The following is a 21,804-nucleotide window of genomic DNA, read 5'->3' on the forward strand; positions in this document are numbered from 1 at the left end:
TAATGGGGAGAGAAAGTCAGAGTGAGCCAAGATGGCTTCTCATTCATTCATTCATTCATCTAAGGGAGAGTAAATCATTCTCTTTGAAGCACGGCCCGGCGAGGAAGATAGAAAAGAAAAAAAAAAAGAAGAAACCAATATGGAGAGCAGCTGGTCAGCTGGGATGAAAATGACATCTTGTTTACCGAGCAAGTAAACAGGAAGGAAGCTGAAACCAGGAGATAAAAGAGTGAGAACAGATGCTTCTTGTAAGAGGTGTAACAGAAAGGATCCAGGAGTGGTGTAGGAAAAAATATATTTTAAATCCAAACTACAAAGTACAAGTTTTCTCCAACTCAGTAATCCCCCTGGAATGTAATGCACTTTCCCTGCCTTCTCAGCCATGCCTTCATGCCCTCTAAGGAAAGATTCTTCAAGAATCCGCTGGAGTTCTGTTACCCACGTCTTCAAAAACCGCTTCCCTAGAAGACCCCCTTGAGCTTTTGAAAGAGGAAACCAACAGACGGACCAAGGTCGGGTGATTAGGGAGGTCGCTCCGTGGTGCTGCCCTTTCTCAATCAGGAACTCTCCAATGATCAGGACATTTTGAGCAGCCGTGAGTTGTCCTACCACAACAGTCACCTCTTCTCGCACACTGAACAAACACCTTAGGATCTTTTTATAGATGTGTCGATGATCGTCTTGCCATGGAGGGGAAAACTCATGTAGTTTGGGTTTAAAATATATCTTTTGTGACACTAGTCCGAGAACATCTCTGACACATTTGGTGTTCTGTTTTCCAATCCACTGTCTGTTATGCATTTTTCAATGGACATAACATGACAAGAACCCCTGACGGCGAGCAAAAAGAATTACACATCAGTAATTTATAATTACGACAAAAGGAGAAACCATGCATGCAACTTTAAAATCCATTGGATACATCAAATACACTTATAATTGTAAATCTATCTATCTGGAGTTAAGTGGCATTCATCATCTGGTTTCTCATGGAATTGTTCACAATATAACGCTCATCAGCATGGGATGTGGGCAAAGGACGTCCACTTCTACATCTTTCTGTGACTCTTCCAGTTTCTCAGTATTTCTGTTGCAACCTGCTGATTACACTCTGTGGCACTCGAAGCTCAGTGACCACTTCCGTCTGAGAAAATCCTGTTTGAGGAATCACATTGGCAAGGTACTGTTGATCCATTGTCAGGTGTTGTCTTGGTCTCATGATATCAAATTTAAACGGCATGATGAGGATGACTGCTTAAACACCAGCTCGAATTGAATCAGGACATTTATTGGTCGATCAAGGATCAAACGCCTGTTGTGAATTTTGTCGTTGAGTTCCTCATTAGAGAACAGCAACATGTGCAAAAAGTACTGAAACATTTAACAGTTGATCATGTGCATTCAAAGACTTTAGAGAAGGTCATATTAAGTTCATTTGTAAAGGTATGAATGCATTTTAGGCTGGCCCTGAAATTTCAGCTGAAAGCCAAATATCCCTAACTTTTTGTGAGCAGTGTAATTTATTTGACTCCAGCTCATGACAGTCAATGACAATGTCAGGATGGTGAACAGACAAATCGACAACTGGGTTTTGGTTCACAATTGTACAAGAGAGATCTGCTGCTCCCTAGTGTAAAAGCGTAGAATTACACCACCCGAGCCTTTGCTCAATTTTGTGGAAAAGGGCATCGTGGGGAACCCCAAAGTCAGTCCATCCATCCGTCCATCCATCCAAAGAAAAGGTTATGATAACCAAAGAACAGGAAGTGAAACTGAAGTTGAGTATCAACTGAATAGACCAGGGATGGGTAACTTCAATGTTGGAGGAGGGGTCCCTAATTTTTCATCTGTGACACTGTGGGGCAACATTGGATCATGCACTTTGTTCACCAGATGTGTGACTAAAATGGTGTTTAAAAAAGGACAAAATACATGCATATGTGCAAATTATTTTTTATTAATTGTTTCTGTTGCTGACTCTGTTCCTGTTAGTCTTTTTGAGTCTGCCATGGGTTTTTGTTTCTTACTTTGGATTCTTGTTTTCAGATCTTCGTTCTGGATTTAGTTTTCTTAGTGTTTGATTACCGGTAATACACTTTTTCAAGTTCACCCTGCTCCTGCCTGTCTTTTGGGGTCCTCCACCATCATGTTTGTGACACAACAAAATAACCACAGACTTTGTTTTTTTCCCCCCCCAGTGCAAAGAGCTCTCTTGCATATAAATTATCGTTCAAGAATGGCACAAAACCGCTGAACAAAAAACCAACATTAAGTGCAATGACTCCTGCAATTGGCTGGCATCCAGTTCAGGGTGTACCCCTCCAACTGCTCGAAGACAGCTGGGATAGATTTCAGCATGCCCGTGACCCTTGTGTGGATAAACTGATCAGAAAAGGAATGAATGGATGGATGGAAGGGCAAAAACTCATGAAAAAAATATTTGGCTTTTTCACGTTGTCGAATAGGGCAATATAAGAGCCAGTGTAAGATGTATGCCATCTAGTGGTGATTAGTGATATTTCAACTTGAAAATGATAGTCACCCCTGCATATTCGTAGTTTAGCACCCACGGATTCGTCATAATCATTGAATTTTTTTTCTCTCCCCCCCTCAATATTTTTTCAATATTTGGAATTCTTCCCAGTTTTCCTGGAATTTTCTTTCTCAATTTCCCCAAACCATGAAATTTTGATCAACCTTTTTTTGAAGAATTTGGGGGCGGGCTTCTAATATAATAAATAAAAGTCCAAGGTGTCTCCAAAGTGGCTGTATTTCATTTGAGCTGGATGATATTGTGGTTAACTTGCCTGTATGGTTAATAGAGACATTTAAAATGGTGACACAATCCACAGTGGGGAATTATGAGGCTAGGAAAAGACAATGAACAAGCACACTGGATAAGACAGAGAGGCCTGCTATTCAGCAGTAAGCACAAGTCACAGCGCACCTTATTAAAGGATGACAGTGTGATGGCACTCCCATCCCTCACATCAGTGTTAATTAGACGAGACATATTGGAGATGAAGAAATTATGCTATAGCTCCAACTCATCCATGACATGATGTCTGTGTTTCATAGCCCAGATAATTAAGAAAAAAACATCTCATTGCTTTGATCTTTTAAGTCATTTAAAAATCTATTTTTTTAAATGATCGAATCGAATGGAAAACTTTTTTTTTGTAAAACTGATAGAGCTAAGGCAGTCCAGTGGTTAGCGCGTCAACCTCACAGTGCAGAGGTACCGGGTTCAATTCCAGCTTCGGCCTCCCTGTGTGGAGTTCGCATGTTCTCCCCAGGCCTGCGTGGGTTTTCTCCGGGGACTCCGGTTTCCTCCCACATTCCAAAGACATGGATGGCAGGCTGATTGAACACTCTAAATTGTCCCTAGGTGTGAGTGTGAGAGCGAATGGTTGTTCGTCTCGGTGTGCCCTGCAATTGGCTGGTTCAGGTGTCCCCCGCCTACTGCCCAAAGACGGCTGGGATAGGCTCCAGCACCCCCCGCGACCCTTGTGAGGATAAAGCGGAACGGAAAATGGATAGATGGATGATATAGCTAAATCAAACACTGTCTCTCTCTCTCTCTCTCTCTCTCTCTCTCTCTCTCTCTCTCTCTCTCTCTCTCTCTCTCAGTCGTAATTGTGTGTTTTAAATTAAATGCGCTGCACTTTGGTGAGCTGTTGTTTGTCTGTCTTTTTTAAAATGTTTAATATGTCTGGATTGGGTGGCCCGGTGGTCCAGTGGTTAGCGTATCGACCTCACAGTGCAGAGGTCGTGGGTTCGATCCGGCCTTCCTGTGTGGAGTTTGCATGTTCTCCCCGTGCCTGCGTGGGTTTTCTCCGGGTACTCCGGTTGCCAGCCAATCGCAGGGCACACATAGATGAACAACCACTCGCACTCACAATCACACCTAGGGACAATTTAGAGTGTTCAATCAGCCTGACATGCATGTTTTTGGAATGTGGGAGGAAACATGACAGTGGGGAAATTTGTGACTCAAGAGCAACCAAGACTAACACAAAAGTTTCTGTCAGCTAAATAGGAAGGACCTAAACCACTCCAGGGCGCTGCAGCCAATGCGCATCAGGTGCTGCAAACGAGCCGACAGAACACTGTGATCCACTGTATCAAATGCTGCAGTTAAATCCAATAAAACCAGACACACATAGTCTCCAAAGTCATTTGCCAGGAGAATGTCATTAAGAACTCGTAACTGGGTTGACTGCTATACATCATCTTGAAACTTGACTGGAAGACCTCCAAGACGTTATGTTAATCCAAGAAAAATTTTAACTCCATGTGCACCACTTTTTCCAGAAATCTTGAAATGAAAGGCAGCTTGGAAATGGGCCTAAATTTTGACCGTATACCTTGATCAAGGCCAGGTTTTTTTGTGCAATGGTTGCACCACAGCTTGTTTAAACTGTTTGGGAACTATACCAGCAGACAGACTGCTGATGATAATGGCCAAGACCAATGTACCAATACTTGGGAGACCCTCCTTAAAGAAATGCGGAGGAAGCGAGTTACAAGGTGAGCCAGATGGGTTTGTCTGGTAAACCACCACCTCTAAAAACGTCAAGGACACATCTTCAAAAAAATTGAACATAACGGAACACGGAAGATGAACAGAGCGGTCAAATGCGGGATTTGAAACAAGAGTCCTAGCTGAAGAAATCTTATCAATGAAAAACTGAAGGAATCTGTTGCACATTTCGGGCGAAGAGTCTGAGCAAATAGGGTCAGGGGGTTTCAGTATAGAATCAATAGTTTTAAATAGTACATGTGGGTTTTAACGGTCAGCCTGAATCTGGTTTGATAAATCTTCTCTTTGCATGCATTGAAAGATGGTCAATCAAAAATGAAATACCTTAAGATGTATTATGCTAAATGAAATATATTAAGAGCATGTATTATGCATGCATGTTGCCCACATCTAAAATATAGGTTTCGGAAGTATCTGGTCTTATGTGGCACTGATGAAAAAATGGTGGCACTCTCCATAATTTAATTTGCCCCGTCCCTGCTATAGAAGTACAGTAACTGAGAAAAACCGTGCCCCTTTTCAAAAGTTAAAAAAAAAAAAAATCTACCAAAAGGAAGTTATAAAACATAAGAACAAATGTGTAGTTTTAGCACATTTTCCGCTCATGACAGACACATTTTATGTGGAAAATGTTTTCATTTATCATAAAGAACGTAAGTAGGATTTTATTAACCATCGATCGGACCTGATGCAGCACTTCCCCTCTTGCCCCCATACAAATTTGTCATTGTTGTGGGGTTTGGTTTCACTAGTTAAACATGGAGGGCATTTTTTTAAAGCTACACAGCCATTCTACTGGTGTAAATAACAGTCGTTAAAAAGTGACGCCCGTCTCGTTTATAGAAAACATGTTTATCAAATCTTGTCATCAACGAGAGGAAACTTAGTTGTGGCGTTTTTGACAAATTCGAGAATCGGAGGCAAAAGCTGGTCCGGCTCGATGAGTGGCGGGCGGTGGGAGCGGTCCGGGCTGGAGGTGGGCACCAGCAGTGACCGCTAGCTTGATGTCACACTTTAGCCTACGAGCCGAAGGGGGAACCTTCCACCGGGGTTAGGGGTAAGACGCCGACGTCGTGGTGACAGATGAAGAGTGACGGGCACTGCTGCTTGCGGACTTTGCTCTTTTTTTTGTCCGAAGCAGGAGAATATTTAATGAACATCAATTTCTTTTGTTTGGGGGGCGGATATATTTAAACGCGATTAGCGATTGCTACAGGGAAGCTAGCTAGCAAGCTAGCTAGCCAACTAACTGGTCGCCATCTCCCCTCTCGCTGTCGGGAGTGATTGGCCGTGTGTCTTCCGCTATGGGGAACGCTGCCACCGCCAAGAAGGGCAACGAGCTAGAGAGCGGTGAGTTCAGTCCGGCCGATGTTCGCCCTCGAGCGGCTGTCGTGGTTTGTTTCGTCCGTTAATCACGAACCCTGGATGTGGAGCTATTTAGCCGAGCCTGCTAGCCCGTGGCGGCAACTATGTAACTGTCCTGTTATGACCAAGTAAGAGTGGGCTATATGTCACTGTCACTTTTGCTTAATATAACACCTAAATCTGGGTTACGTGATATTTTAGCATTTGCTTCTGTTAGTGTGATTTATTTTGTTACCATAACCAAGCCAGCGACAAGAGGACAGTTGAACCACAACATAAATAACTCCGGTGAATGCAAGTAAAGAGAGAATAATGACAAAAATAATTACACCACGTGTCAAAATGTTGTTTGTACGTGAAACGTGGCGCTCGAAGAGAAACGTGTCATTTCAGCCCCCCTTGATAGTGTGAGGCCCGTCCTTCTCTGAATGTATGCACGTATGTGTGTATTGTCGCATCCTATTGGCATGTATCACTTCACACATGTATCACTTCATCTTCTCTATGTTGTAGATGGATTGGAACAGCAAAAGAAAAAAAAAAGTCACACGCCAGTAAATGTCAGAAAATAGCTATAAACTTTGAGGGTGAGGTTTGGTGGTTCTGCCCCCTGGGGGCTCCACAACCACATTTTTATTCTGGGCTACATAAACAAAGCTCAGTGCTCAGTACAGTGACCAAATATGGCCAAGAAAGTATGCCCTCTTTTTGCATTCATAAAAGTAGTGCTACTAGTGTCTCTCCCCCCAGTCCTCCCCACCTCCCCAATCTAGCATCAAGAAGGTTAAACATATGGCTGGCACAGAAGTGGTCATTGACCAGAGCAGGCTCGTCATCAGGCCTTCGTCAGAGGATAAGGAGCATTACAAGCTTTGAAAGCTTTGACGTAACTTGGTCGAGGTGGTTGGTGTGAGTGTGCTCGTATGCTCTCACGTGATCTACATCATCATCTTCATTCCCTAGACACGCGTGCGAAAATAAATTTTGTATGTTTTATTTGTGTTTGAGCTCAGATGAATTTTACAAGCATGATGACAGCTATTGCCTTATTCTATGGATGACTACAGTATTATTAAACAGTGGTAAAAATAGCATAGAATCAAGTTGAAATATTACAGTTTGTGTGACAACCCCCCCCAATAATTTACAAGGCTGTAAAAGAAGAAAGAAAAAAAACCTTTATTTGTCTCACAATGGAGAAATTCGCAATTTACAGCAGCAAAAATTATGAAGAAGAAAAAGTAGAAAAACAAAACAAATATTTGTATGCTCACAAAAAAATGAAAAAAACGTTTTAAAAGTGGACCGTACAGAGTGAAAAAAAAAAATATATATTTACAATCGGTAAGTCCAGGTTTTCACGCGTGTTTATTCAACAGCCTGACAGCAGTCGGCAGGAACGAAGAATAGTGTCGTTAAATTGGGACAATCAAGTTGGAATATTAAGTGTTAAGAACTATTATGCAAAAAATTTACTTGCAGATCATTTAAAGTTGACATTTTTAGAAGTTTAAATAAGATAAGTGTAAAGATATAATAATTTTATGAGAATTCAGGAAGGGCAAGTTAGATTACAAAAATGAGTGGTAAATAGAGTGCACTTGTTTATTGCTTTATCTCCACCATTTGGAGTTGAGATGTTGCTCAAACAGTTGTTATTAAAAATAAATAAATAAATGAAGACTACCAGAATCCAGTAAGGTATCATGAGAATAATATCTCAATGTTTTCTGATCCACATATCCTCACAAGGGTCAGGGGGTGTGCTGGAGCCTATCCCAGCTGTTTTAGGGGAGTAGGAGGGGGGCACCCTGGACTCGTCGCTAGCCAATCACAGGGCACAAATTGACAAACAACCATCCATGCTCACACTCACACCTAGGGACAATTTTGAGTGTTCCATTAACTTGCAGGCATGTTTTTGGAATGTGGGAGGAAAACCCATGCAAGCACGGGGACAACATGCAAACTCCACACAGGAAGGCCGGAGCCGAAATCGAACCCTGCACCTCTATACTGTGGGTCTGACGGGCTAACCAGTCGACCATCGGTCTTAATATTACAAGGAAAAAAAGTCACTTTGGTGGAGGGAAAGTCTGACATGTTAATTCCCTCATAATTTCATAAGAATACACAACTTGATTGATTGAAGAAAAATACAAATATTCAGGAGAATGAGGTTTCAATTTTCTGAGGAAAGAAATATAACATAAATACAGTTGTAAAATTGTGAGGAAAAGTAATACAGGTACAATAATTTAGTTGCAGTGTCACGAGAACAAATACAGTGATCCCTCGCTATTTCGCGGTTCGTTTATCGCAGCCTCGGTACATTGCGGATTTTTTTCAAACATATTCACAAAAAAAAAAAAAAACGAAAATGCAGCAAAAAGTCCACAAAAGGTCCACGAGAGGCAGTGAAAGTCAGCAAAACAACAGCAAGTCAGAGCAACATATACAGTACTACATACATGTGTTTGCTGTACTTCTTTATTCATACACTAACCTAACCGAACTTATACATGTTTAAATACATTAGTATATAGCATTAAGTAATGTTAAATACTGCAAACATGCATGTGTACCATTTGGCCTTATAAATATTATCGCTACTTCACGGATTTTCGTCTATCGCGGGTGGTTTCGGTCCCCATTAACCGCGATCAACGAGAGATTACTGTAGTCTGAATAATACAAGAAAACACTCATACAATGTCGCAATGATAAGATGACATTACAAAAACGGAGTCGCGTTATTCGGAGAAAAGTCCTATCACAAGAAAAAAGGTGCAATATTACAAAAATTGAGTCATGGCATAGTGAGAAAACGTAGCAGTGTGACAATTCAACTGTAATGTTACAAGACTAAAATTGTAGTTTAAGGAGAAAAACAAGTTTGAATGTCACAACGATTTAGTCATAATATTATAACTCAACTCAACTGTATTTATAGAGCACTTTCAAACAGCCATCGCTGCATACGAAGTGCTGTACATGAAGCAATTCAACATATACAACAAACAGTAAAGCAAATCAGTAATAAAGACGGTAGAAAGCACCGAACAGCAAAGCCAAGACAGTCACAATGTGAGAAAAAATGTTGGCAAATTATCTCAAGAATTATATTTTAGTATTATGAGATATAGTTGCAATATTACAAGAATTCATTCAAAACTATCAAGACCAAAGTCGGTGATAATTAAATTGCCATCTACAGATAAAATGTTGTAATAGTTTAATAAGTTGTGATGTTGAAAGAACGTGAGAATTAAGTCATAACGTTACAAGAAAAAGGTGGGCATTGTTGGAGAATGATGTCCTTATTTCACGAGCATAAATGTCGACCTTCTGTTGACATTATTCTTATACACTTGACCAGCGCTGACTTAAACATCAGTATGAGCAGTTAAACGTGAGATTTATGGAGACATTCACAACAGTTCACGTCTCTGGCAACGTTTGTTTCCTAATGGTGACACAAGCTCCTCGGCGGTTTAAAACCTTCTAAGCTGACACATTTGCGCGCTCTCGGATTTGTCTGGAGGGCAGCCGCTCTGACGAGGCAGCCTGGTTACCTACATTGCTGAATACACACAAGATTACCGTGTGCCTACGTAGCTTGAATACATGACACGGTCGCAGCGGATTACTACGTTGACATCATTATCGTCATCATCCAGTTACGGCAGAGGTGTTGAACTCATTTTTGGCACGGGCCACTTTGGAGTTACGTCTTCCTTTGGAGGGCCGTTACGACAGTGAATGTTTTCGTAATCATCTCATCTTGTTATTACTTAGAAACAACAAAAATTATGCATTATCGTATTTTCCGCACTAAAGGGCACACTGGATTATGAGCCGCACCTTCAATGAATGGCCTATTTAGTATTTTTTTTCATATATTGGACACGCTGGATTATAAGGCGCAATCTACAGTGCATCCACCAGATGAAGCTACGCTCCCTTCTGTTCGACTCGAGAGGCGTTCATGACCGCCTCCGAAAAACGTAAATTAACGATTACTTCAATGAAACTACGAAAATTGAAAACAATGCATCAAAACAGAAAATCAAGCGAGGAAATCACAAAATAAATTCTATAGCCCCCCTAGAGAATTTATTTTGGCATTTCCTTGAGCATAGCTCCAACAGAACAATCAGATGTCTTGTTGTCTGTTTAGGAGGGATGAAATTTCATCTGTGCTGTATGTGCAGCACATCTGACAATGAAGTTGTACTTGACTTGAAATGTCAGTAAAATGTAGGAGACTGGACTGTCTCATAAGTGTTTGCTATGTATTCCTTTGTTATGTACTGTATTCACAAACGAGGAAATCACCAAAAAAATTCTGTAGGGGGGCTATAGAATTTGGGAGCTTTTAAGTAAATGGATGACTTTTCGGTGCTCTTTGTGGTGCGGAAAATACCGTACTCGTTTTGTTAATCACCCAAGTCAACTGTTTGTTGGTTGCTCAATTATTGTTTGAGTGTAACCAAGGTAACAAAGTGATTGCAAAATGTCAATGTTATTTACTACACATCACAATTTGACACGCCTCTTGTTAAATCGTTCAAGTATCAATTCAATAAATAAATAAATAAACACCCAAGTGTGGATCATTGCCAAATTAACGGCCAGCCACTATAACTAGCACTATTTACTTTACAAAGGACGGCTTCTAATTCAACTCGGTCCCATTAATTAAGGCTCTCAATTTGGCAACGGATATTGTGAGCTTGTCTATTTTCAGTGATGCATGTGGAATTATAAATACTCTTGGTACTCCTGTTGAAAAAGGATGTACTGTATATGGATGCCTTAACTTGTACCTCTCACGGTTGCGAGATGCATTCAAATATCATCGGAATTTTCAAGCTCAAACAGAAAAGTAGTGTATTGATAGTGTATCCATCCTTCAATCTTGAGCAATGGTTCTTAACCTGGGTTCGATCAATCCCTCGGGGTTCGGTGAATCAGTCTCAAGGGTTCGACAAGGCCTCTGCCATGGAGGTTAAGACACACCCGACTCAACATTACCGGTAGTTACCACATGCCCGCTTGGCCATCACTGGCTGGTTCATTTTGTGCGCAATTAAAAAACGTATACTTTATACTTATACTATTTGTATTGACTTTTTTCAGTTTTTAATAAGTGCATTTGATTATATATTTTTAGTTTTCACTAATGAAAGGGTTTGGTGAATGTGCATATCAACTGGTTGGGTTCGGTACCTTTAACAAAGTTAAGAACCAGTGGTCTAGAGATTGGGATGCCAAACGTTCAATGAGATTAAATACTACCCAAAGGCTTAAATAATAACCAACAAATATTTTGGTGCCCTCAACTTTAAGTTATGGATATAAATATAAATATCAACCCTGCGTAAATTTTTTTTTCATTTGCTGTAAAGTGTTTAAAAATGTTCAAAATGTATTTCTGTTTTTTTTTTTTTTAGGCAAAGCATTCAATTAGTATTTTTATAATGTTTTGTTGAACTAATATAAATAAAACACATTTGAGCTTGTTTAGCTGGCAGCTATTATTTCACTGTTTTTTTGACTGCTTTAAGTTTTTACCATGGTATTGTTTCCTTCTTTTGTCTTCTTTTAAAGTTATCTAAAATTCATTTTAATGTATTTTTTTTACAAATCAGCAAGTTTTGACTGTCTTTGTCTTATTTTTCCCACCCCCCCTTCATTCTTCTCTAACATGCGTAGCTGGTCTCCTGCATTGGGTCAACTTTATTTTCATTGTTGCTGTCACACCACAGACTGTATGTTGTGTTTTTTTGTCTACATAAACTCTTGTCTTCTCTCTTTCTCTCTCTTCTGTAATATTTCCATCCATGTGTTGGTGGGTGATTGTTCCTGTGAAAAAAAACACCCTCGATGATCAATAGAGACATTTGGTATGCACAAAAAAAAAAAAATGAGCCTGCAAATATTGGCTACGGGCCTCATTGTGCGAAACTTGCTCGATGTGCTTGCTGTTGTGTGCTTTGATGAGACTAAGTGTTTTTGTTTTGTTTTTTTGTCACTCACAACTTCTATCTGGATATCTGCTCTTTTTGCCATACTTGGGTTTGTCTTCGCTTCCAATTCTGTGTTTTGTTAGCCTTCCCCTTGAAAAAAAATGATGCCCAGAGTGAAACTTTCTCCTTTGAATGTTGTTTTTTCCCCTTGACTTGAGATTATGATAGAAAATCTACTCATCTGGCATGCATCACTCATCTTGCCTGTCTGTTTTTGTTTCCTTGTGTTTGTGTCATGTAATTAATATCCAGATGAGAGTTGCCCTTACAACTTGACTTTGCTGTGTCCCTCTGATGTCCCTGCTTTACACGTTTTTAACATTCCTACCTAAAAAAAAGAAAAAAATTGTTTTCTAGCCTGTTATTCTTGAATGAACATATGCTAATTTGTGTGTGTCTGCGTGTGTGTGTGTGTCTGCGTGTGTGTGTGTCTGCGTGTCTGTGTGTGTGTGTGTGTTTTACCCTCCACAGTTACAGAGTTTCTAGCCAAAGCCAAAGAAGATTTCTTGCGGAAATGGGAATGCCCACCACAGGTCAGAATGCTTTTTAAGGTGGTATCTCACTGAGTGGCAAATGCTTGCATATACTGTATTTCCAAACGTAGCATGTATGTTGGATTTTCATCAGGTTTGTTAAAGCTGAAAAATTTCACAAGCCATTCACAGTTTTTCTTTCAACCAGGAGTGTCAAACTCATTTTTGTCGCGGGCTACTTTGGGGTTACGTCTTCTCTTGGGGGGCCGTTACGACAGAGAAACTAAATAAATGTTTATATATTATTACCTGTACACAACAATTTGATGGATTACTGATTTTGAAAGCAGTCAAATCAACGATAGTAGTTTGTTCAGTTATTGTTTGCGTGAGTGTGAACAGAGTAACAAAACTATTGCAAAATCTCAATGTTATTTATTACACATGACATTTTGGTACAGATTTTAGCAAGGTTCATGGAAGTTGACACACATGATTTGCTTTCGGGGGCCACATAAAATGATGTGGCGGGCTGGATCTGGCCCCCGGGCCTTGAGTTTGACACCCGTGCTTTAAACCATCAAACTTTGAACAGCATTCTCAATAAATAATACATTCCGGCAACATGCTAACATGCTGCTCTCTTCCTGCAGAGCACGACGTGCCTAGATGACTTTGACAGATTAAAAACTCTGGGCACCGGCTCGTTTGGGAGGGTCATGCTGGTGAAACACAAAGGAACAGAACATTACTTTGCCATGAAGATACTGGATAAGCAGAAGGTATGTTTTAAAAATATATGGTTCTATTTATACCACAGCTCTAAGTACCCACTTCTGATTGGCTGTGTTCACATAGACAGAACACATGAAGCGATACTCGTGTGCAGATCACCAAATCGCATATAAATAACTACGCAAGCATCCCACCAATTACAGCACAGAACTAAATAATAGCATTTCAATAATGCAAATATGAAATGTTGCTTATCATTGAGTCAGCGTCCGTTGACCCCTCCATTGATTTCAACGAGAGTGACCTATACATCATCCCTTTATGTCACTGCCCTTGCTCCTCATCGCTGAATATGAATCTCAGCGATGGGGTTCAGCCTCAAAACGCTAGCTTTTGGCTAACGTTGGACTCGTCCGCTAGCTTCCGATGTCCATGAGTGAGTGGTGACGTCTTGCACAGGCAGAAGAGCACTGCGTCTGTGACGTGTTGTCAAACACACTTTGCAATTCACAATCAGGTATTTTTGCACATTTTCAACCTGTCAGAGCAATCTGACACGACGAACCTAATGATGTACAGTGCAATGATTCCTGGAACAAAATATGTAAAATCCATAGGATTTCGCAGCACTGGTAATTATTTGTACCCGATGGCCTCCGTTGTGGCCAAAGTTTTCCAGTTTAACAGTAGATTTATTACTGTGAGAGGTGTTTCTTGGATTTTCATGCAAATATTCCAAAACTGACTCAGTCTCCATGACTTACTTTTTTTCTTCTTATGCATCAGGTGGTGAAACTTAAACAAATAGAACACACTTTAAACGAGAAGAGGATATTACAAGCCGTGAGCTTCCCCTTTCTCGTCAAACTGGAGTACGCCTTTAAGGTAAGGTAAACCCCTTTCGTTTCACTCATTGTTTTCGGCTTTCATACATGAGATAATAAAGTGATTGTTTACTCTTTTTAGGACAACTCCAATTTGTACATGGTGATGGAGTATGTTCCCGGAGGCGAGATGTTCTCACACTTAAGACGAATTGGAAGGTTCAGGTGAGGCCCTCAGGAATAAACACTCCTTCGTGTCTTTAATTTGCTTTGTTATGATCGGTGGTTAAGGAGGCATTGATTTATTTTTATTTTTTTCCTCTTCGCTCTGCTTCCTCTCTAGCGAGCCGCACGCGCGCTTCTACGCTGCCCAGATTGTGCTGACATTTGAATACCTCCATTCGCTAGATCTCATCTACAGAGATCTGAAACCTGAGAACCTTCTCATCGACCACCACGGCTACATTCAGGTGAGCGGCATCATTGTGTTACGGCGGCTCTTTTTGTGACCGCTATTTCCTCACGTGCCGCATTCAATTTCAAGGTGACGGACTTCGGATTTGCCAAGCGAGTAAAAGGCAGAACCTGGACGTTGTGCGGAACACCGGAGTACCTGGCCCCAGAAATCATTCTCAGCAAAGTATGCCATTTCAGCACATTCATCAAAATCTCCCATCTTTATTTGAACTCTCCATCCATTTTCTAAAGCACTTAACCTCATTTGGCTCACGGGTCAGCTGGGGTTTATGCCTGTACACCTTGGACTGGTCACCAGCATCACGACACTTACTGTAGAGACAAGCATGACTACAGTTTGAAAGTTGACTACGGCTCAAATATTTCTGCAACTTAAGAACCATTTTCAGAGAAAATAGCCACTATTAAGGGCATTCAACATTAGAAGCTCAGGTCCGTGTAACTCATCAGCATCTAGTATATTTGATTAGACTGCTTGGGTTACGTTTGAGTGGTAGAATTCTATTTCGTTTTATCCCTTCCCTTGAATCATTAGCTGTCTCTTTCAGGGCTACAACAAAGCTGTGGACTGGTGGGCCCTAGGAGTCCTCATTTATGAAATGGCGGCCGGCTACCCTCCGTTCTTTGCCGACCAGCCCATTCAGATCTACGAGAAGATCGTCTCTGGAAAGGTAGGAGCATGTGTCATCAAAGAGTATTAAAATTTAATATCTCAATAAATAATTTTGCCAGATATCTCGAGAACGATAATATAACGACATTACTATGGGTCCAGTGAAAACTAAGCATTTAAAAAAATATATACAGTATATACCAAATAATCAATCCAAGAGGATGTGGAAAGTGTAGGGTTCTTTTGTTTTTATGAGAGCAGCTATCAGCTTTTACAAAGTCAGCAATAAAAATAAAAAAAAGACAAAATTCACATTGTACTGCGATTGTGCAGTAATGATCAATTTAAAAAAAAATATATATATATATCTATAGATAGATATCTATAGATATATATAGATAAGTAACAGAAGTAACAGAAGTGGAGTGTGCGTGTGTACCAATTTATCAACCGTAGTAAGGCTGAGCGGTTCAGAAAGTGGATGGATACATTGAGTGGCATGCATTAGATGACAAGTGATGTGTGGACTCCCAGGGATGCCAGCCTGGAGGCTCCCCATATTATATGTTGGGTTGAATGACTTTTTATGAATCCACAAAAAGATGGTGGTAGTCAACGAAGACACGCATTGCGACTGAAATAGGTCGCAGCCCGTGCCTCTCCTTAGTTGAATAAACTGGTTTGTGTGTCATTTTGAAAAAGCCTAAACACTTTGTCCTATCTTCTCAGGTGCGCTTCCCCTCCCACTTCAGCTCGGACTTGAAGGATCTGCTTCGGAACCTGCTCCAAGTGGACCTGACCAAGCGCTTCGGTAACCTGAAAAACGGTGTCAATGACATCAAGGGCCACAAGTGGTTCGCCACAACGGATTGGATTGCGATCTACGAAAGGAAGGCAAGACTCTGTTTTCTGCCATGATAGCATTATTGCTGGCATGAAATGCATTCTCATATAGCATAACAGTTGGCAGTTATTGCAGTGGATGTATTTGTATAAGTCAGTTCTTGGTTTCGGATGGTGTCGGGTTGGGTGATATTCAGATTTTGACAGTTTTACAGTCTCCTCATTACACTGTGGTGTATGGTAATACTGTCGCTAATTTTAGCCACGAGTCTGTCTGGTCTCGTCGCCCAAATCTGCAATTGATGTCCGTTTACCTTTTTTTTTAACCAAGTCCAAATGTATTATTAATTGTACTTTTGCTGAAAAACATGTGCACCCCCCCCCCCAAGAAAAAACCCTGCAAATTTTATAATAATAACAGTAGTGCACTTTTATGTGCTTTATCTACATCATATGTTGTCCAAAGCGCTCTTTTGAAGAAATACATACATGGTAACAACCATGCAGCACCAACCTCTGGTTTAAATTACCTTATTTTCCAGACTATAAGGCACTTCGGAGTATAAGGTCCACCTTCAATGAATGGCCTATTTTAAAACTGTTTTCATATATAGAGTGCGCTGCATTAGAAGAGAAGCTACAATAGTGGCTGCGGTTGTATTATGCATCCACTAGATGGAGCTACACTAAGGGAATACAAAACAATACAATACAGCTTTATTTATATCAAGCTTTTGCAGCCGCTACAGCTGGAACAAAGCGCTTTACAGAATACTTTAAAGGCCACGTCCAAGAAATCATAATATTGATCCATGTATAAGATGCATCGGATTATAAGGCGCACCTTCGGCTTTTGAGAAAATTGAATGCTTTTAGGTGCGCATTATAGTGCGGAAGATACGGTACTTCAACCTCCAGGATCCCTCACCGTAAACTGTCAAACCGCAGAACACAGTGTGTTCTTGCATCCATCCATCCGTTCTTTTTCTGTCGCATTCATCTTTTTGGATTTATTTTACATCTAATTGCCTGTCCTTAAGCTGCTATCTCACTATCGAAGCTTCTCGGAGTATTTTCGTCTCCTCTCCGGCATAGAAATGGCCAAACTCCCTTTGTATGCCGCTGTGAGATGCCAGCAGACAAAGGTATTAATAAACTCTCGCTGGGCTTCAGTGATTGCTTAAGAGTTGCATTTAATGCTCAATAGCTGGCAACTCCGGGTAAGCTTGCTTAAAGGTAGCCACTAGCTGGGCTTCACACGACGCATGTGATCTTGAGTCTCTTCTTTTCGCTCTTAACTCACTTCGTTCTTTGGTGATTTTGATTCAGATTGGTTTGTTACAAACATCAGACATACATCTCGAATACAAGCCACATGTCATTTTATTTTGTCACTTCAACATACCAGCAACTCAGACTGAAGGCGCCATTCATCAATATCTATGCGTCGATGGCAGCCTGGCTAAAATCTACGTATTTTGCTTACTTTTTTCCCAGCCATCGTCAACCCGTAGCATTTCTCAATGTCTTGCAAAGCTTGGCAACTTGTTGCGCTCTTGGCGTTTGAACAAACAACCGAAAAAAGATGCCACATTGCAGTAGTTGCATCTGGTGAACCATGATTGTTGTTACCCGTAGCCTTTGGGGCTGTGATGTCACTTTCAAATGGCAGTACAGGACATACTGGCCCTGAGATGGATAAAAAGGGGTGGATTGCTCGACTAGATTAATATTCCCCAGGTGCAATCATAGTCAGCATAAATGAAGGAATTCTGTTGACACTTTTATTTGCTGTGTCAGGTGGAGGCCCCGTTCATACCAAAGTGCAGAGGCCCTGGGGACACCAGCAACTTTGATGACTACGACGAGGAAGAGATCCGCGTCTCGGTCACGGAAAAATGTGTGAAGGAGTTTGCCGATTTTTAGGGACGGAACAGAACGGGACCTGCCACAACAGGATATGTCAGGGAAATAAAGGGATCTTTGCACTCTTCTGACGACTTGGAAAGTAAGCAGAGATGACATTTCATCGCACCGTCCTATTCTTCCCACTTGTACCACACACAGCTCAATGAGGTTGCCATGATCTTTTGGTGCCGATAACCTCTCACTGTCACCTACATCTGCACATTAAAGCAGACTCACCACCTTTTTTTCCCCTTTTTTTTGAAGTCCACTTTTTATTTTGTCCTTTTTAAAGGAGGGCAGTGGTCTTCACCCCCTTTTTAAATAGACAAAGAGAGGACACAAGGGATGGACTCGTGTTGCATTCGTGGCCCGGTAAGGGGAGGTAGCAACTGTCATTTGTCCTTGTTTTGTGAGATACAAAGTTTTTAAGAGGGCGACTGATCAGAGTTTTTCTTTCTTTGCTTTTTGCCTCAGAAAGAATGAGAGCAAACACATCACCCTCGGTATTCCCAACGCCTCGCGCTGAGAATAAGAAATCTTATTACATTATTACACATACATTGTTACTCTGGTTTTTGTCCCAGTGTCTACTATATTACTTGTGTTTTTACTGTATTTTGTTTTCTTCCCTAGAATTCAGGTCTGTTTCGAACAGACTTCTTTGTTACAACACAATGTGACTGATCTATATTGAAAGAGTGAAAAGAAATCCTTTTGGGATTTTCGAAATGTATTCTAAGAGGTGAGAAGGCCGATGTGAATAGTGTTGAAGCGTTGCGCCTCGGTGTGTTTAGTAAAAGAAATACAGACTCTATCATTTATTGATTTTGACAATTTAATTAACAACATGAAAACACAGCTGGCTTTCTTTGTTCCCACCCATGAAGGATTGATTCTGTTTCATTCAATTTTTTTCAAGGACAGTGGATTGCAAAATTATTAGTTGTGCATATTTGAATGCTTGGATTTCAAGGTACTGTTTTCCTCACCTCAATACACTGGCTTAATGAAGAACTGCTCCTTTGTATCACATGTAAGCCCTGTTCTTGTTCAGCTCATTACATTATACGTATATGCATTGTTTCATATGTTTTTATTTATAAACATTAGAGATGCTATTAAATTTTATTTTTAAAAGTGTTGAATTTGTGAAAGTGCCCTTACTTGGATCAATATCACCATAATCAATTTGTATTAAAAAGCATTTAGCCTGAAAAATGTTCACTCAATCAGTGCCGTACTATTGTGTATGGTTTGTCTATTTTGACTTTCCGGAGCCATTCCCGCGAAAGGCAGTATGGGTAATATAGTGCTGCAGCAGGCACATGTCATCCTTTCGCTGTTTTGTTCTGTGTGGAAACATGGCGGGCTTGGAGTTGCTGTCTGACCAAGGCTACCGTTTGGATGGACGCAAAGCCTCCGAACTTCGCAAGGTTCAAGCCCGTATGGGTGTGTTCGCTCAGGCCGACGGCTCTGCGTATTTAGAGCAGGGAAACACCAAAGCCTTAGCGGTCGTGTACGGTCCGCACGAAGTAAGTAGCACTGGATGTTAGCCCGATGCTAACTTTCACTAACGGTAAATCGGAGCATATCGTTAATAAGAAACTTAAATATCAGAAATATCCATAAAACGCTTACATTTTTCGTGATGAAATAACTAATATTCCGTAGAAATCCGTAATGTTAACGTATGTAATAGAAACATTTATAATATTTCTAAGTATTGTGGTTTATGTTACTATTAATAAATACATATTGTATATTTCCAACGTTATAAGCTTATACATTATACAATTGCACCTGTAAATCTACATTTGTTTAATCATACATAATTATTTAAATCTATCCAATATATTGAATGACTACTATTTGCGAATATTAATTTACATAATATACGAAGTTAATATCTAAAATTATTATTCACCTTTATACAGTATTTACGCCTAATTATTTGGTTGTGTGTGTATGTATATTTACATACAAACACACACACGTGTGTGTGTATTAACTTTTAATACACCATCTATCAGTACTCAATCGTGACATTAAGAAATGTGTATAATTAGATAAATTTTCCATCTTTTGGAAGTGTGTAAAATATACAGTACTCATGCATCGTTCTCCTTCAGATGCGAGGGTCCCGCAGTCGAACCCTTCACGACCGGGCTGTCATCAATTGCCAGTACAGCATGGCCACTTTCAGCATGTCAGAGAGGAAGCGGAGGCCGCACGGTGACCGCAAGTCCACCGAGATGAGCCTCCACCTCAAGCAGACGTTTGAGGCCGCCGTGATGACGCAGCTCTATCCGCGCTCTCAGATAGACATTTACGTCAAGGTGAACGTACTCCAGTGGGATGTTGTTTTGTATTTTACTTCTGAAGGTGAAATGCACATTTTTTTCATTGTTGTATTATGTATTGTGCATGTTCACAGGAATCACAGTTCAGACCTGACTTTGACAGAGTTGCATTTGATATAAACTATATGATGTATAAATAGAGAATTTACATTTTATCAATGTATACATACTTACAGACATTGCGTCTTAATGTTCACATACTTCACCAACACGTCCCGTGACTTTTTCTAAACGATTTTTGGTTCTCAACAGATCCTCCAGTCAGATGGAGGCAATTACAGTGTGTGTGTGAATGCCGCTACCCTGGCTGTGATCGACGCGGGCATCCCCATGTTGGACTACGTGTGCGCCTCCACCGTGGGCTTTGTAGACGAGACGCCGCTGGCCGACTTGTGCTATGCCGAAGAGAGTGGCGGTGTGAGCTCCTTGGCGCTAGCACTGCTGCCCCGCGGCGGGCAGATTGCGCTGCTGCAAATGGATGCCAGGCTGCATCAGGACAACCTGGAGGCCTTGATGGACGCCGCCATGACGGCTTGCAAAGGCGTGAGCAAAGTGCTGGACCAGGTGGTGCGTCAACACCTCCAAGAGGCTTCGCTGGCCACCGGAGACTGACATCTGCACTTGATTGGTTATTTTTCAACTACAATACTTAAATTTCCAGGACTCAAAAAAATGGAGAATGACATTCATGACATTCTTTTCCACAAAACATCATTGTACATTATTGTGTATATGTAAGAAACAATAAATATGTGTGCTTTCTATGATAGGTTGCTTGTTTAATTTTCAATGTGTGTGTGTGTGTGTGTGTATATAATATACATACACACACACACATATATATATATATATATATATATATATACAGTAAACATTTCCCATCCCTGGAATTCTATGAAAAGGAATTTCCTTCACCCAGACTAAAAACCTATGCATTAACATTTTGACTACGATATTACATGTTATCGGAACTTACATGAGCGGAAATTCCAATAGCCGTAACCCGGATGGAGACGTAAGGCCACGGCAGCTTAAATACACGCAACGCCCACCCAACGCGACGGAAAGACACGACGGAAGACACATTTTCACTTCGCCTGTTTCTCTTAGTGATGGCAAAATGAAGCCCCATAAAGCAGTGAAGCCCTGCAGGGAAATACTTCGGGGCTTCAAGATGAATCATTTCCTCGACTACGCCATCATGTGGATAGGAAAATGTATAACATGCTTGGTGCATGCAATAAAATGGTGGGGTGTATATCATGCTCTGAACACATAATAATACGTATTTGAGGAGTGTTATGTGTTGTCACATTTTATTTTCATTGTATTGTATTGTATTGTTTATTGAACATATATAGAACATACAATAACAGACTGACAAAATGCAAACAAAAGTCATAAAAGGAAGAAATAAATTTAAGTAAAACAAACATCATCACAGTTATATGCTCAAAGGAGTAGGAAGAAGTATACAACTTATCTAGTCCTACCCCTTGTTGTGTAATAATGTATATTGATCATTTTTCAATATCAAAGAAAAGGAAGAAATCTACATATCATCAAATACTTTTACCCTTATGTGTACTGTACTTATCTATTTATACACCTTTCTGTTTATATATATATAT

The 21,804-nt window shown here is 40.5% G+C and overlaps 2 protein-coding genes across 3 annotated transcripts; both read left to right on the forward strand.

The window, feature by feature from the left end:
• The first annotated feature begins 5,316 nt into the window (after nt 1-5,316).
• On the forward strand, nt 5,317-18,953 carry LOC109521323 (cAMP-dependent protein kinase catalytic subunit beta-like). Of its 2 annotated transcripts, XM_019879127.1 has the most exons (11): nt 5,317-5,893; nt 11,809-11,817; nt 12,412-12,473; nt 13,067-13,195; nt 13,935-14,033; nt 14,115-14,197; nt 14,316-14,442; nt 14,517-14,612; nt 14,998-15,120; nt 15,792-15,956; nt 17,706-18,953. In XM_019879127.1, the coding sequence occupies exons 1-11, from the start codon at nt 5,848-5,850 to the stop codon at nt 17,829-17,831; spliced, it is 1,065 nt and encodes a 354-aa protein (XP_019734686.1). In that variant the 5' UTR covers nt 5,317-5,847; the 3' UTR covers nt 17,832-18,953. The 2 variants fall into 2 exon arrangements, with proteins under 2 accessions (XP_019734686.1, XP_019734687.1); XM_019879128.1 differs by lacking the exon at nt 11,809-11,817 and having other exon boundaries at nt 5,318-5,893.
• Nucleotides 18,954-19,122: 169 nt separating this feature from the next.
• On the forward strand, nt 19,123-20,942 carry exosc4 (exosome component 4). The gene is made up of 3 exons (XM_019879129.1): nt 19,123-19,345; nt 19,943-20,149; nt 20,426-20,942. Exons 1-3 carry the CDS (start codon nt 19,139-19,141, stop codon nt 20,783-20,785), a joined length of 774 nt encoding a protein of 257 aa, XP_019734688.1. The 5' UTR covers nt 19,123-19,138; the 3' UTR covers nt 20,786-20,942.
• The last annotated feature ends 862 nt before the right edge of the window (nt 20,943-21,804 follow it).

The sequence above is a fragment of the Hippocampus comes genome, unplaced genomic scaffold (genome assembly GCF_001891065.2).
Source record: "Hippocampus comes isolate QL1 unplaced genomic scaffold, H_comes_QL1_v1.1 scaffold85, whole genome shotgun sequence".
NCBI lineage: Eukaryota > Metazoa > Chordata > Actinopteri > Syngnathiformes > Syngnathidae > Hippocampus > Hippocampus comes.